Here is a 16,090-nt window from a genome sequence, read left to right as displayed (position 1 = left end):
CTGCATTTTTATAAGTTATTTGTGGTTTAAATATACCATCGCTATAGCTGACCACAATATAAATTAGTAGGGCTTTTGTTTTTTCTACACTAATTTTAGATGTTTGATGCAAAATAAATACCACACACACAAATCAGACATTTCACTTATGTTTTATTGGCCAAGAAATTATTTTGCTAAATGTTATCATTGCTTTACATTTGCCACTTTAATTATCTATATGAAATTAATAAATAGGTATCCTGATTTGATACTTAAATTTACCCATCCCTGAGCTGTGCATGATGTACACATATTCAGCACATATGTGCACATATTCAGCATTTTCAGAATAATCTATTTGAAAATTTCTATAGGCTCTCTATTTGGATCTTGACAGATAGTGTCTTAACAATTTTTATTTTAAGTTTTTAGATCAAATGCTGAACAGTCTAGCCAGCCACTAACTTTCAATACAATGCTATCTTCATGTGGGCAATTTTCTAAAAGCAGGGAAAGCTTTGGCCAGGTAAAATCCTACCCTTAGGTTATCACACTAGGAAAATTAAGAGTTACAGTTTCTGCCAGAAACTCTCAACACATCAGACACCACACAGCTCAGACTAGATTACCTAAGTAATTTAGCAATTTGAGGATGCAGGGAATTTCTCTTCAGATGGATTTTTGGTGTCATCCTGCCTTTTGCCTTTATGTGGACCTTCATCCCAGAGGGAAATGGCAGAAGCCATCCCCGTACATGGCATACAGCTGCCAACAGCATGTTGTTTACCGATGAGTGGATTATCTCATATATATTGAGGTAATTGCCAGCAGCAGATCAGGGCTGGTGTTTAGCCTACAGATTGCTCACTAGGCAGATTTAACCTCCTGAATGAAACTTATTAGTCATTCTACAGAGGGTATGGAAAGCCAGAAGAATGTACTTCCTCAGGAAAAGCAGGACAGCTACAGGAGAAGGCTTATTCAAAGTTGCTGAGCTGAGGTCACAAAACTTTCACTATCGTCAAGAAAATTAGAACAGGAAAATGGAAAAGGAGTGACTGAATTATTCCATCTAGTGCCGCATGCTTTCTATTCTACTTAAATTGAACAACAACAAAAGCAGTCTTCTGGAAGTCTGCATGCTATGTGTTGATTCTCTCTAATAAGGTCCTGTTTTAAGCCATGGGAAGAGTTAGCATTGAAACTGAAGCTGATATGCCTTAGCTACAGGTGAAAGAGGAAGCGCTATTCTTCAACCACGTGCTTCATATTTGCTCTTTTACCTCTTCACACTATGAGTTATACAGAATGTGAAGCTTGAAATGCTATATAGTGAACAACAACAGGCAAAGCTGTATGGCTCCAAAAAACTTGCAGCAACCTGCACCCTGCAATTGGAGCCAGAAGAACAGCAAGAGACAACAGGGCAGATTGGGCTAGGGCAAAAACAAAACAAAACAAAACAAACAAACAAAAACAACAACAACAACAAAAGTAAAAAAAAAATCCACTGTTTGGATAAAAATCATTTTTATTCTCCACTTAGGGGACATGGCCAAAGTTTGACGACTGCACAACTTTCAGTATTTATTTTGAAAAATCAAGTTTCTGCTAATTCAAAATATGAACATACTAAAGAAAAACACCAGCTTTCAAAGCCATGAATACATTGCTTTAGAGTGCGATGGTTGTCAGGCAACTGTGAATTTTTCTTTGGGGTTACTCTTTAAAAGTGCCACTCCACCATGGAAATTGATACAAGCAGTAATGCCTATTACACATTAGCGTGTAATGCAGTACAGCATACTGGTTATACAACACACTATTGTTCAATAAACTGTTAAGCAGTAAAACACTATTTAGGAAGGCCATATGCTTGTCAGGGAGATTGTCAGGAAAAACTGTTACTCATTTTAATGAGAGGGAAACAAAACTAGCTCCTCCCAAAAGTTAGCTCTCTTTTTCAAGGTAAATTAACACCAATTAGCTACATTCTTTCATCAGTCTTCCTAAATGTACTTCTTCAGATAAAGCTATACAAAACAAAACAAAACAAAAAAACACACACAAGATAAATCTCTGACTTTTATGTGCTAACCACTTTATGCCAGCTGAAATAAGCACAGATGACTTCAGTACAGAGTGCTGGAGCAGGCAATTCAGATCAAAAATGCAATGGCAAATAATGAAGTCTCTCACAAAACAAGGGTAGTTCTCCCTATAACATCAAACTCATTTTCCAATTCTGCCTGCTTTCATAAACAGACTAAAGAAATGGCAACTTATGTCCCATTCAAAAAAATATAAGTAATTCAAAGTTCCAGTCATAAGAATTAGTGAAAATGAGGGAAATAAAAAGAGACACTTCCTGAAACAGGTGGAGATGAAAAGAGAAAATGATGAAAAAGATGAGAAAAAGATGAAAAGAGGTGATTTCTTTTTTGCTACATAATGCTAAAACCAGCTTTAACTGCAAGGTCTATGATACCAGTCACATTTTTGATGTAGGAAGGAAACCTGTAAGTATCTGGGCTCACAACTCTTTTTAAGAGAAGAAAAAATTGTGTCCATCTATCATTATATGACTTTAAAAGCACCCATCAGTAAACCCTGAACTGACAGTACAAATATGTGTGATTTGCTCAACAATACCCTGTGAATACTGTTTTAAACTCACCTTTTCTCCACATCACTCCAATCACTGAAAAGCCTTTCATTTTCTTTTTGCAGGTGCTCATTTTTCACCTGGAGTCTTCCCAAGCAGTCCAGACAATACCCAATCAGCTCTCTTACCACCTCAGCTGGACTTGAAACTTTTTGTAGCTTCAGAGATCCAAGCCTGAACTAGAACAAAAGGAAAGACTGAGTTACTTCACCAGTACTGGAAAGATCACAAAACACCGAGCTAGCAACTCACACACTAAGCATAGACATAGGAAATACATTACAATCCTGCAGTTCAAAATGATATAATAAATTTATAACAAGAAGCAGCACGTGGAATAATTCACATGCCAATTATTTATGCAGCTGACAATGCCTTAATGGACACCTGACATTCAATATGCACAGGAAGAAATCACTGACGTACCTTCAAATGGCAGGAAAAGACATGCAATGCAGAAGTGTAACATGATACAGCAACATTCTGCTACTGTACAGATCACAGGAGGTCAGAAGTACAAAGGTGTGCCTGCAAGTTTTATACAGAAGGCATTCTTGGTGTAACGGAGAACCACAGGAAAACTTACGGCATTGCTAACATTGGTCTTGCTATCTGACCAATAAAACATCTAAAGTAACTTGCTGCTTATTCCTGTAACCAGAGCAGCAATATAACCATCAATATTAATGATAAAACAAATGAATGTTAACTACTTTTGAATTAAAGTACCTCTGCAAAAGCCCAGCACACCTGACAAAAACTAACCTGTAAGTTTTTCCCTCAGGGGTTTAGTTGGAAAGTTCCTAATAATAAAATAAGTCCTTCCTTCAATTGCATTGGTACCCTCAATAATTCACTGAGACTAAAGGATAGGATCTATAATGAACAGTTGTATTTCTTCAGCAATGAGGATGATATACAGGACATACAAGAGGTCTGAACAGATTTGTTCTGCCTGGTCTGGCAGGCAGAAGGCTGTTGTTTCCATTATGTTGAAGGAGGAACATCTCATCTATACACACAAAACAGCATCAGCTAAACACATATGCACAGCTGGATTAAGATGCAATGTTCGAGATGACTGAGGCAATTGCAGATGGTTAGCAAGTTTGCTTGAACAGGGTCACACGCATCCTCTGAAAAGAAGCAAACCAGAAATGGTTTGCTGACTTTGCAACAACCTGACTTTGTTGCTCTCCATTGGGCAGATGAAACAGAATCTGAACTACCTTCAGGTGCACTTCCAAACCTGTTTATGCACACCAAAGTCAAAGGAGGCACCATCATTAGCCTGACATGACAATAAAACAGTTAGGGAGCAGATGTAGAGAGAGACAGACTGGGCTAAGTGGCATCATCTGCACTTGGCCAGACTACAGTAAAAAACTACAGTAAAACCAAACCTTTAGGTAACAGAGGTATCAAAATGACTTGACTTTTATGGACAAAGCCTGCAGAAACTTTGAGTTACGTGGAAGGAGAAGGGGTCCTCTCTCACATTGTGGAATTTTTAAAAGGGTTCACACAACTGTTGTGGCACTTCCCTGCACACAGAACTGCTACTCCTCTTCTCAACTTAAATACAGAGCATTAACATTATAAAAGTGTAAGCAGTACACACTAGGGAAGAATTCATTCTGTGTCACGGCACCACACCTATTACAATCAGAATTACCATTTCCTTATTTTTTCTCTCCTCTCTTTAGCTCATTCTCCTCAGACAGCGAAGAAAAATGACTCTCAAAAACGTCACCCATGTGTAGCATTTGTTAACACTTTTTACAAATCAGGTTTATTGCTGTGATATGTAACAATTTGATGGAAAAAAAAAAAAAGCCTTGTAAAAAATGCTTAGAAAGACTTCAGGGGAATGTTTGAAACAAATAAGAGTTCTTCAATCTAGATAAGATATCTGCGGAAGTCCACAACAAAACATGATACTATCATGAGCTTCTTCAGTAAGGTTAACTAATCCAAAAGTATGTCTAACCCAAAGCTTCAGTTTCAAATTTGTCACTGATCTTTCTATCGAATTCACATGTCCAGTTTCTAACATATTGTTTTCTCTCAGCTTACATACATCTGATGGCCATAGATGAAAAGATGCATTTAATTTATTTTTGGAAATTAGATTACATTATCAGTAACCCACAGAGTGACGTGTATTCCCTGGATATCGCACTTGCTGTCTGACAGCATTAACGAAGATGGATATTTGTGTAAAGGAAACTGCTTTTCATCACTTGCAAGCCACCACCGCGCCATACGGATAAAGAATTCATGCCACACTTTAATACTAGCCACAGAGATAGAGAAGAACAGTAGCACAGATAAATAGAAACATGATCTCCTACTTGTACTGTGGAGGAAATAGCAAGAAGTGTGCAAGTTTTTGTCTCATACTTTTAGTATAATTGAGATAAGGTAAATGCACATATGTTTAATCAGGACAAACACACTTTGTCCTACCATTTACTCAGCAAAAGGCATTAAAATATGAATATTCCTGAAACAGGTTAGAGGGAATGACATTTCAGCTGAAAGCGTGGTTCTCTGCTCACCATCAAAGCATACCGAGTACACGTTAGATGTTTCAAAAGTACAAAATTATAAGCAAACAGCAGTTTGGCTTTTTTGCTGCACTATGTGAACCAATACTGCTTGTGCAATGAAGAGCTTTGTTACTGCAAAACACATCCTCAGCTTTATGGATCTCTGCCACGAAAGGACTGCTGAAAATCTGTAAGGAAAACCAGCATCCCTTTTATAATAAATGCTGATCCTCCTAGAGAAACCAAAGCCAGGCCTTCGGGCATGCCACCTCTTTTGATGAATCCTCAGAAGGGAGAGGGTACAAGGCCAGTCTGCAGGGAGCAGAGCGAGCAACGCGTGGCCGCCTGCTCAGTGGCTGCACATGTGCTAGCCAGCAGAGAGGAGGTGAGGAGAGGATCTGCCATGCAGCCACCGGGACATGGGGAATTTGCTGGACATCTTGGTAGGTGTTTCAAAGCTTCATCATCCCGTTCGAAAACTGCAGCTGAAAGCAACGCCTTACACTCTTCTATACCAACATGGTAACAATTACTCTGAATTTGGTCTTTATAAAGCAGTTCTCTGGCTATTATAAAATGAAGCTTAACCATACCGCCTTTTGTACTGCAATCCACAGACCCTTTCTAACAGGTCCACCACAGGTAAGTAAAGCAAGCCTGTCATCAGTCGGCTTAAATTCATTACATTACGCAGGTGCCCACATACTGACCCCAAAAAAACACAAGGTGTCTGGAAAATAATTATTCTTTTATATCTCTTTTCCCCCTAATCACCTCAGGTTAACATAACACAGTTGTAGAAGTGTATTACCCTGGCTACACTGCAGCAATCTCCAGCAGCTCAGTGCAGAAAAACACCAGACATGTTGGTATGGCCCTAATTAAGCCAGAAGTAATGCAATATTGGATATGTGTTTTTGCTTTGCTTCCTTCAAACAGAATCCCACACACCATGCACCAAAAAAGACTGTTTCTTCAACATTAAATTATTTGATACAGTGAGCTACTCCACTGCCAATTTAACAAACAGAAATGTTAGCACTAACAATAGAAACATTGTTATCTGAGCAAATTACAACTGATTGGCACTTGCCCGGGTAAAGAGCCTAGTGCTGAGAGACTGATAAGCTGTAAAGGCAGCCAGATCAGCTTCGCCTCCAAAGCATGAAGGCGAATCATGAGCCATTTGTAAAACAAAAGAAAGAAAATGAAGTCTCAGGGCAGTTTTGCACTGAAGTTCCACTGCAATACCCAACTGTAAAGCAAAATGGTCAAGGTGCAGATGAACAAAATAACAGAATTTTAGATCCCAGGATTCTGAATTTGGGACAGATATGTAATTTGCAGCACTGATGAAGACAGAATTCTATTAAAATTGAATGTTTGAAAAAAAATCACAAAAGAGGAGGCATTAATTTCTCTACATGTTCTCTTTCATAGGCAATTAAAATGAGAAATGCATTATTTGTCCAAAACTACAGTTGTGAAATTAGACACAATATTAGAAAGATTCAGAAGTGGCTTAAGATCAAAATACCACTTAAAAACAAACAAACAAACAACAAACAGTTAAATGTGTAGGATCCCAGGATAAATAGATCTTGCTTACTGCATGAGTGAAAGGTCAATAATATTAACGCTTCATTAAACTAAATTTACATGCAATGTATCTGATTTGGATCATGCTCCCAAGGTGAATCATATTTTGTAAATTCCTGCACATTGCTGCTATCTAGATGAATTTGTATTTCTTGCTGTTCTTCCAGCTGCTGTAGCTCTCTCTAGCTTCATATCATTTACAGATGTAATTAATGTGCCTTCTACTTCCTCTTTCAGACCATTCAAGAAAACATTATGTAAAACAGTGAAGCACTAAACACTTAATTCATACTGAGAATGATCAGATCTGCTAGATGTCCCAGTGGACAATAAACTGACTGTAACTGATATAATGCTCCTCTTCAATGTCTGTTTAATTGTTTACTGTTGTTATTGTTGTTGTTTGTTTGTTTGTTTTTTAAGTTGCATGAAGATGAAAAAAGAACAAGTTAAAAAGTTGCATCCCATTCATCAGAAGTCATATTTAGCACTTATCCATTACAGAAGTTACTGAAGTTTAGAAATAAAAAACAAAATTAGATGCTTATGACAAATCTGTCATTTTCCCATCACCTCTCACCCTGTCCAAACACTATTTGTCTTCTACAGATGTAGAAAGAAGTGTTCTCAACTATTAGACAGAAGATATCGTGGGAGTAAATTAAAAAGCTTCTCAACTAACTTTTTTGTTTTCTACGTACAGATGTTTAAACAAAGATGCTTCACTCAGAGAATATTCTTTTAAAATATTATTCAAGGCATTTTTTCATGCAAAAATTTAGCATCACATTCGTATAGAATTAGTTTTGATTTTTAATTAAAAATGTATATAAATATACACATATATGCTATTGTTTTTATATTACTACATTCCACGAGAAATTAGAGTATCAAATCTAAGGCAATAAGGATCAGAGATCACACACTGTGAGCTGTCGCTTTTGAGGCACAATCTGAAGCTACACACTAACAGTGAATAAATTTCTAGTAACAACAATTTTCCATTGTAACATATTGGTGTATGAGAAAAAACAAAACAAAACAAAACAAAAAACACATTGATTCTGGAAACTGTCGCTGAATCTGCATTGTTCGTCTCTATGATACTTATGTATATCAGCAATCTTTTATAATAGCATTTGTTATCCAAAATATATTTAGGGTATTTCATACTTCTAGAAGCTACCAAAAATATTGATATAGACAGCCAGATCTCATGCTTTCTTCTCCTGGCAGGCTATGAAGAGCAGCTATTCAGCATCTGTTTCTCTTCTATTTATTTTACCTATTTACATCCTAACCCCCAAAATGTTGCTTTTTCCTTCTCTACTTTGAAAATGATTTTACAAAGAATATGTACAGATAGCGTACTTATAGATATTTAGGTCTGACTTTGAAATGAAAATATTCCTATTGTGTGAACCAATTAACAGGTTTTCAATTTTACGAGTTTTGCGTGGTTTGTAACAAAATCACTCGTAGCTCACCTCACTCACCTTCCACCTCCCCCACACCTTTAGAGATGCCTGCACTCTACTCCACACCCTGCTACAATCAGCTGGTTACAGCACAGTTAGCAACATCTGTGCAGACAGATACTGACTGCCTGCTGCAAGGTGCTGTCTAAGCGCATGTCCTTTCACTAGGGAAATATTATTGAAGAATGTAAAGGGGGAAAAAAAATCCTCATCAGCCCACCAGCACGGAGCAGCTGTGTAGTCTCTCCCTGTCTTTATCACAACCTGCAGCCCGTCACAGCAGATGTGACCCCTGCGACCAAGAGGAAAGCCCTGCAGACCCATGGAACAACAGATCCTTTTGTCGCTGCCCTATCCTGAGCATCTCTCAACACCTTTCCCAGGCTAGAAAGGGACCCACACTGAGAGGGTTATTTCTAGATAGAGCTTCTTACTAAGCTTGGACTTTCCATGCTGTTAGTGCCATTTCAGCCAGGTCTTTGGGAACAAGGGAGGAGAGAGGAGTAATCAGGATGTTTTATTATTAACTGCTCCCCCTCCCCCCCAGTCTGAAACAGTGTATTTTCAACATTCAAAAAGATGTCTTAATGAATCCCAAGAACCAAAATAAAACCTTTACTCATTAATTTTTCAGTTCCTGAAAAATTTTGCTAGGATAAGATACTAAAAGCTGTCAGCTAAACCATCCTTAAATCACCTGCTGATGATCTTACCTATGGATGATATTGAAAACAAATTCCATACTGCACAGTTAGAGATTAGCCATAACATGCTGAACAACACTGGATGTTAAGTTAGTTCAAAAGTAAGATGTCCCTTTCACCCTTGGCAGTGTAAGAGACAGCAGCTTTCTTCTCTCAGCTGAGAGCTGGAGCTCCTGCAAGACAGACACCATGATTTCTAGAATTAGCCTTGCTACTACCAGTTAGGTATCAACCACCTCTTCTATACTGCATAAGCACAGACTCTGAATTAAGACAGAAATCAGAATAAATATTTAGATAAATAAATAAATATTTAGATTTTAAAAAGAGAAAAATCTTTCTCTATGAAAATTCATAGGTATTTAGAAGAGGAAAATGTTAATGAAAATTCATGTAGAGGGTTAAAGAATATGACCTACAAATGAATGATGTTGACACTTAGTTGCATATACAAAGAAAGTATTGTTACAAGCTTGAATCTGGAAAGCATTATACCATTTTTATTTCTTAAGTCAATCAGTGAGTGGTCTTGATTTTTTAAAGCTGTGCCACTATTATCTCCAGGGAAATCATTCAACAGTAACTATGACATTCCTGGGTGTGGTAAAAAAAACGAGTATACTGGACTTGCACAATACGGTGATGACAATATGTAAAAGAAGATGTTGCTTTTGTAACAGCAAACTCTAGGAAGCTAGAAAAATTACAAAGTACCAAGGAAGCCAAGAAAGCTTGCCAGTTACATCAGTCAGTGTAAAAATATGATCACCAGTTTTAAAAATCAAGTTTAAGACAAAAATTCTGCCTTTCTCCACTTTTGCCTTTCCCTCCTGAAATGTTATTTATGAGAAAAGCATTACTTCATCCTCAAGAAAAAAAAAAAATCTTCTTGATGAAGGCATTACATCTATTCTGGAGCAAAACAGCTGACATAAGCGATTGCTATTTTTCTCAGGTTTTTACTACATGCTGCAGAAACCTTCCACATAAATCGCCGTCATATTTGCTGCACATCGACTAATGAAATTCCATCTGGTTCCACTATTTTGTATGGCAGGGGTTCCCAAATATTTTGGAGAGTGCTTCGCTGTTTCTCACACCCTCAAACCCACACATTCATGGCACCGCAGCCCACTTGTGATCGCAGCACAAGGAGGCTACATGTGCTCGATAAACGAAGTAGGAATCGGGAACGTTGCCAGCCAGTAGAATGCACCAGTGTTATACACATTGACAGTGTGAGACTGGCCCCAGCACGTCCCTGGCACATCAGCCACTGCTGTGCAAAACAACAGGCAGGCACATCTCAGGAGGTAGGACATTGCAGGGACCCTTCCCAAGCAGTGCTTTGCATGTGGCCACCCTGTCCTGGAGGCTGAGAGCCTTCAGGTATGGACCTAGACCATTCCCCACCAGTTGGCCTCTGCAGTTGGGAACAATCCCAGGAAATTTTAATTTACCACAACCACAGAAATCCCTGGAATAGTGCTCTGTCAGGTTTGCAGCAGAAGTCACTGTATATTACTGGATTAAGAAGGATGAAGGTACAGTGCAGAAGCAGTTCTCGGATTTCCCTCTTGAAGAAATACTTGGATCCTGGGGAAGAAGGCAGAAGTAATGCTGAAAGAGGCTCTGCCAGTTACAAGTTTTTTCTATCCATCGCACACTAACCTGTATGCTGCAGCACATGGCAGAATGGAAGCAGATTCCTAACCCAAAAGCTCCTGTCACAGAGTTACTGGTCTGGAGGGATCTCCGGAGTTCTCCAATTCAACCTTTGCCCAAAACAGGGCCAGCTCAGAGATCACTGTGTTGCTCAGAGCTTTATCCACCGTGGCCTTGGAAACCTCCATGCATTGAGACCACATAACCTCTCCAGACAACACTTAACCGGCCTAATAGTAAAAAACCTTTCTGCTATATCCAGTTGGGAACTCTGGTTTCTGTTATGTCTGCTGTCCCTCACCTTCCTGACAGACACCACCACGAAGGCCCTGTCTTCTCAGCCCTCTCCCTGACATGCCTGAAGCCACATCTCCTCCAGGGCGAAACAGCCCTAGTCCCAACGCCCTGCAGGGCAAACCCTCCAGCCCCTGAGCATCTTGGCAGCTCTTCACTGGATTCGTTCCAGAAGAACCTTCTTGTTCCAGCAACATCCCTTCTTGTACTGGGAGGCCCCAGACTGGACGACACATCAAACTGAGTAATGCCAGTTAAAGAGGGATGGACCCTTCACCTACTCTACTACTTGTGCAACAACATGTCCCATTGATCTAGCCTGGGACACCGCTGGTGACAGGACTTGCTGCCTGACAGGATCCTGCCCCTTGCAGGGCTTTCCGTGCCCAGGGCAGGGCTTTGAATTTCTCCATCGACTTCTGTACGGCTCCTGCTGACCCATTGCCCCAGGCTGGTGTCTCTGGGTTGCACAGCCCTGTCCTCAAGGGAATCCACCAGGCACTCCAATGTGTGGTGTCAACTGCAAACTCCATGGATGTGCCCCCTCCACATCACCAATAAGGACATGGGGGACCCCTGCAGTTCTCCACTTGTTACCAGCCTCCAGATCAACTTGATCCCATTATCTGCTGCCCTCCAAGCCTCATCACCCAACTGGTTACCTATCCATCTTGTTGTCCACCCATACAGACTATAACTGCCCACCATAGATACAAGGATATTGTGAAAGACAGCGCTAAAAGCCTTGTCACAGTCAGGACAAATGGCATCAATCGCTCTCTCTTCAGACGCAAATCCAGTCATTTTATCACAGAAGGCAGCCTGGCTGCCTTCATGATTTTCATTTGGTAGATCCATGTCAACATCTGATCTCCACCTCCCCTGTGTGCCCAGAAATGCAATCTGAGCAGACGAGCTCCATGATTTTCCCAGAAATCAAAGTGAGGCAGTTTCCTTTGCAGTTTCTCTGATCATCATGCTGGCATTTTGTGAAGACTGATGGACGGTTTGCTATTCTCCAGGTGTGAGGGGAACCTCCCCCACCCAATCTCTATGACCTTTTAGCTTTGATATGGAACAGTCCTGTAAAGGATTGTTCTCTAAGCGCCCTTAGATGCAGCACATCTGGTCCAATGGACTTGGATGGGTTGTTGTGGTGTAGAAAACAGTATGCTCAATAGTCTAGATTTTGTTTTTGCACCTGGATTTCCAGAAATTCAGTCAGGTTTTATTAAGGCTTTTTTTATAAGCACTACACTTTGACACCCCATATCTGAGACCAGATATGTTCTGAGAAGAAGTTCTCAGAACAAATTGCAGTTGATTTGTTCAAGGGAAGAGAAGAAGAACTTCTCTGATACTGTACCAAAACTCAAGCATCATTTTCCTGAGACTTCACTAAGGCCAATTCTTTGGAACTACAATGTGACAAACTCCTTATAAAGGGATCAATGTCTTTAAAAGAGACTAATCCAGTTGGAAAGCTGTTCTGGGCACTTTTTTCTAATTTGCCTCTTAAACATACACGTGCCCAGATTGTATCCATTTGCTCTTGGACAGACACTCTTCCTTATCTTACAGAGTTCTTCTCTCTCACTAGTGTTCAGACTTGGTTATTTATATATAATTATTTACCTCTGTCAGTATTCAATCTGTTGAATTAATGCTCAAGGCTGTATGCTTCGGCTGCTTACATATTAGGCTCTTTATCTCCCATATCATAAAAGTAAGTTTCCCCCCAGTTTGAATTTGCATTGCTTGACTGCAGATAACAATACACATAATTCTTAATATAAATCAAAACTAAGTAGACTGTGCAAAAAGTCTGTCACTAGACTGACAGAAAATAAACACAGAACTTATATAACATTTGCAGATCATCAGTTGCAGATCACCTTATTTGTATGTTTTGCTTCTATATTTCACCATATCACATTTACCCTATATCAATTATCAGCATATGTGAACTACCTATATTCCAGAAGGCCTGTTTTTCCAGGTAGTCCTGGAGTAAAAAGTGGTAAATAAAAACAATGAGCACATCAGAATTGGCTAAAATACTCATGCTCTTTTATCTATCTATTTATTTATTTATTTAGGTGAGCCATATAGTCAGGTAAGAGAAGTTGTGTGTGTGCCTGTGAGACACTTACAAATCAAAAAACAAAAATGCTTCTTTTACAAACAGAATTATACCTAAATGTCTTCCTTTAAAGCCTTAGAAATTTTCCTTGTTTCATCTTTAAACTTCTTAGAAACATCATGTTTCACATATCTATACAATCAGCTACTTCTGTAAAGCTTAATCTTACCAGTGCTGAAATGGTCTTTAGCTACTGAATTTTGACAGGTGTGACATGGTCTGGTCAAGATCTAGCCAGGCTATGATTCACTGGCTTAAAGTGCTCTGTAATCATTTTTCCAAACTTACTCTAAAAAACGTTGCTCATGAGAATATATATATACTTTTTTCCCATTAACAGTGAGATTAACTGATTTCCTGTGAAACACTACATACTATAATACAATTGAGAAATACTTCCATTAACTTGGCACCCAGCACCAAGGCCCATATCATGTCTTTGTACAAATGAGACACAATTTAAAAAAAAAAAAAGGGATTAGCTCAGCAGAGTTACAGGGCACTTAGAGTAAAACAATATTCACCTCTCAAGGTGCTACATTACAGAAAACCACTACTGTTTTTCACCTCAATTTTATCACCAGTATACAACTGAATTCTTAAATATTTAAAATACAGTGAACACTAATATGTACTGAAGCAGAAACACTCAGTACCCGCAGTATTAAGCAGCTCTTGCAATTCTTCTCCATTGATAACCAGATACAATATTTCATTTTGCAAAAAGGCCTGAAGGCGAGACTCCAGAAAGATTAGGTGCGTTAGTTATTTATTAGAATAATAAATACAGAATGGACAACTATACATTTTAATTCCACAGATAATGGGAACAGTCATGGTTATGTAAAGAACAAACAGTTCAAGAATTTTATTGAATTTGGGATGAAATTACAGCTTCCTCATGGAAAAGTTTGTAGTTTTGCATTATATTCATACATCCAAATGCTTTATCTTCTTTTTATAATTCCCTTTTATCACTCCCTTCTATACTTCAGGCAATACTCTCTATTCAACTCTTTGCTAGAAGTCTGCCTCTGAAGTAAGTTTACAAAGACAACTGAAGCAGGTCATCCTTTAAAGATCTTTTTTCATCTTTTTCCTCATTAATTCAATGGCTTCAGGAATAATAAGATACTTTCCTACCTCTCTGAGTAACAAGCAGGTCTGTGAGCAATGGAACTACTGAAGCCTGGTTTCCTATGGTTATGACTCTTCTGTTGGATCCCCTAATGTCTAAGAAGGTGAGAAATCCAGTCAAAGCTTTCCCTTATTTGGGGCATTCATAACTTCTCTTTCCCATGAGGATTTGCTAGTGTCTAATAATACAGTTGATCTCATTCCACAGGTTTTTTTTCTTTTCTTTTTTTTTTTTTTTTTCCAAAGCAGACACATGAATAGGGTCTCTCTTCTCCATCCAGCCACCTATTTCCATGAAACTAGTAGGAACCTGATATCTTTGAGACCTTTACTCCTGTCAAATCTGTTTGAAATTGGCCAGTAGTTTCAAAAGTTATGGGGGGATGGGGGAGGAGGTAAGAGACTGGCGGTCAGCACAGGCACACAGCATGATCACATAAGCTTTGTTTCCTTAGGAAGCAGGGTAAAACACTTGCACATTTTATTATTTTTAAAACTACCCCAAAAGTATTAGGGAATGAGCTTTACTTGGAGATCTAAACTTTTCTTCCTTGTTTTACATTTAACTTGTAGTGTGGCAACAATACAAAAAACTCCAGGTAAAACATCTGGATTCATGTCTCAGGGCTTAAAGATATAAACAGTTCACAACTACGTTAATTTAGGCTTCAGAGGGAAAGCCTCATAAGGTAAATCATAATGTATTTCCTGCGGGCTAAGGACAGAACATGGGCCTCTGCCACGAGTCAACCGACACACAAACTTATCACATAGCAATGTGTTTGTGTTTGAGACTTGAATGTCCCACAGCATGACAGGATTCTTGCTGAGGATTTTTCATTTAATCTGCTGGAATATTTGGTCCAATATTCTGCATTTATGATTTTCAACTAAATATTCTTTTAGAGCCAAGCCTATTTAAGGAAAGTCTTCCAAATAGGAGTGCGAAGCTTTTCTGAAGAGTTAATCCCAAAGAATATATAGCAGGAACACGTATCACTGAAAAAGTCATGCAACCCTTTTGATAACCTCCAGAAAAGTTTCTGCAAATGCTATGAAATGTAGACTCAGATAAAAGTGCTTTTAGCACAGATCTCCAAAATAAAAGCAAGGCCTGCAGGAGTGCTTGTGATATTACTGTCAGCAAAAGTTCCAAGATAACAAAATATGAATGATTAATACTTACAAGATTAAAAAAAAAACACCACCACATTATGTGTTAGCTGCTGCATAATGGGAGTATTTTAAAACTGCCTGTCAACTAATCATATTCCTACATATGAAATCCAGACTGCAACTTTCTTTAAAAGCTTTAATAAAACATAACTGAAATGTCTAGAGTAATAAGTGTCAGATATGAAGACAACTTGTCTTGGGAGCTACTTCCCTTCAAACGTTGACCTTTAGGTTTGGGAAGTAATGGAAACTATAAAGTGCTTCTTGAATACACCCTTGGAACTAACATGCCAAGATTTTGCAGTAATTTAAGTCTGACTCCCCCCTGAATATGCTGTACTCAGAGTTAACAGCTCAATGATTGCACATGATTTCTTTGCTTGGAAAGTAAATGTATAACCACGTGAATAAGCATGAGATAATGCCTAGACCAAGGCAAAATATAAAAGTGTTCCCAACTAAGTACTACAAACAATTTTCCAGTGTGAGTAATAACACAGGATTCATTTAGAACACCCATAGACTGTTTTCTGGGTGGTTTTTCCTCCTTTGTTTACAACCTCCTTTCAGGACGTTGACAGCCACTTGCTAAAACCTTTAATATCCAATCCTCCAACTACTCAATAAAAACTTCATTGAATGGAGTTATTTTATTCCACTCAAGAAAACAAGAGATTGAACATTTTTCTCTCCAG

General features: G+C 38.7%; 1 protein-coding gene across 2 annotated transcripts in view; it reads right to left on the bottom strand.

The window, feature by feature from the left end:
- The window catches only part of XRCC4 (X-ray repair cross complementing 4), a 183,930-nt gene that overhangs the window by 101,820 nt on the left and 66,020 nt on the right, over positions 1–16,090 (bottom strand). For both annotated transcript variants that reach the window (XM_038170381.2, XM_027446191.3), the window contains exon 4: positions 2,660–2,826. In XM_038170381.2, coding sequence (XP_038026309.1) covers positions 2,660–2,826 — 167 coding nt within the window. The remainder of the gene's footprint in view (positions 1–2,659; positions 2,827–16,090) is intronic.

The sequence above is a fragment of the Anas platyrhynchos genome, chromosome Z, assembly GCF_047663525.1.
Source record: "Anas platyrhynchos isolate ZD024472 breed Pekin duck chromosome Z, IASCAAS_PekinDuck_T2T, whole genome shotgun sequence".
Lineage (NCBI taxonomy): Eukaryota > Metazoa > Chordata > Aves > Anseriformes > Anatidae > Anas > Anas platyrhynchos.
This window is presented reverse-complemented; position numbering and strand designations above follow the sequence as displayed.